We start from the raw sequence: 1,167 nt of genomic DNA, 5'->3' as shown, positions 1-1,167 counted from the left end.
ATCTGAACTGAATCTGAACTGAGTCTGAACTGAATCTGAACTGAGTCTGAACTGAGTCTGAACTGAGTCTGAACTGAATCTGAACTGAATCTGAAATGAGTCTGAACTAAAAATCTGAACTGAAACTGAACTAAATCTGAACTAAATCTGAACCGAGTCTGAACTGAAACTGAACTGAATCTGAACTGAATCTGAACCGAGTCTGAACTGAAACTGAACCGAGTCTGAACTGAATCTGAACTGAGTCTGAACTGAATCTGAACCGAGTCTGAACTGAGTCTGAACTGAATCTGGTTCCGATGTTTCATCAGACAGGATGCTAACGGTCCATTAGCTTAGCAGCTCCAGGTAGGTCACAGGCACTTTGCCCTTGTCGTTGCCCCGCTCTCCCACCAGCCAATCAGGATCCATTCCTGGTACCGTGTAGACGGTGATGACCTGGACAGAAACCACACAGGAAAACGGGTCAAGACAATAAAACATCTACAAGCTGAAGGAAAGTTTCCAAAAGGAGCCAACCGACAGAACGACCAGGCAGAAATCAAACACCGGCCCTTTAAGAGTTTCACCGCTGTGTAAATGTATCACGTTCGCAACCTGAACTTGAAATTGGGCTTCTGTCTCTTTAAGAAGCTTCTGCTCTTCCTGAAACAATACAAGCTGAGAGAAAGAACGATAAACATCTTTAAACTAAAACCAGGAAACGGTTAATGATGTCATTATTTTCCGTTTCTGCTACGATTAATCCAGATTAAAGTCACTCACTGTTATCATTTGTATCATTTTATTTAGAAAACTGAAAAATCAACGTCTTGCATTTAACAGCAGCTGCGAAACAGAGAGTGAGAGCTGAGCGACTTCTGGATGAAACCAGCCCCTAGAGGCAGGTGGAGGCATTACTGATGGATCCCAGAGCAGACTCACTAGCCGATTGCCTCAATAAAATAAGTGAACTAAAAATCTGAACTGAAACTGAACTAAATCTGAACTGAGTCTGAACTGAATCTGAACTGAGTCTGAACTAAATCTGAACAGAGTCTGAACTGAGTCTGAACTGAAACTGAACTAAAAATCTGAACTGAATCTGAACTAAATCTGAACTGAGTCTGAACTGAATCTGAACCGAGTCTGAACTGAGTCTGAACTGAGTCTGAACTAAATCTGAAC

The 1,167-nt window shown here is 42.0% G+C and overlaps 1 protein-coding gene across 1 annotated transcript in view; it reads right to left on the bottom strand.

Annotated features, from left to right (window-relative positions):
* Positions 1-193: 193 nt before the first annotated feature.
* The window catches only part of sh3glb2b (SH3-domain GRB2-like endophilin B2b), a 16,367-nt gene continuing 15,393 nt past the window's right edge, over positions 194-1,167 (bottom strand). The window contains exon 8 of the mRNA XM_008424827.2: positions 194-438. Within this exon, the coding sequence (XP_008423049.1) occupies positions 331-438 (108 nt within the window). The 3' untranslated portion in view covers positions 194-330. The remainder of the gene's footprint in view (positions 439-1,167) is intronic.

Source organism: Poecilia reticulata, linkage group LG12 (genome assembly GCF_000633615.1).
Source record: "Poecilia reticulata strain Guanapo linkage group LG12, Guppy_female_1.0+MT, whole genome shotgun sequence".
NCBI classification, from domain to species: Eukaryota; Metazoa; Chordata; class Actinopteri; order Cyprinodontiformes; family Poeciliidae; genus Poecilia; species Poecilia reticulata.
This window is presented reverse-complemented; position numbering and strand designations above follow the sequence as displayed.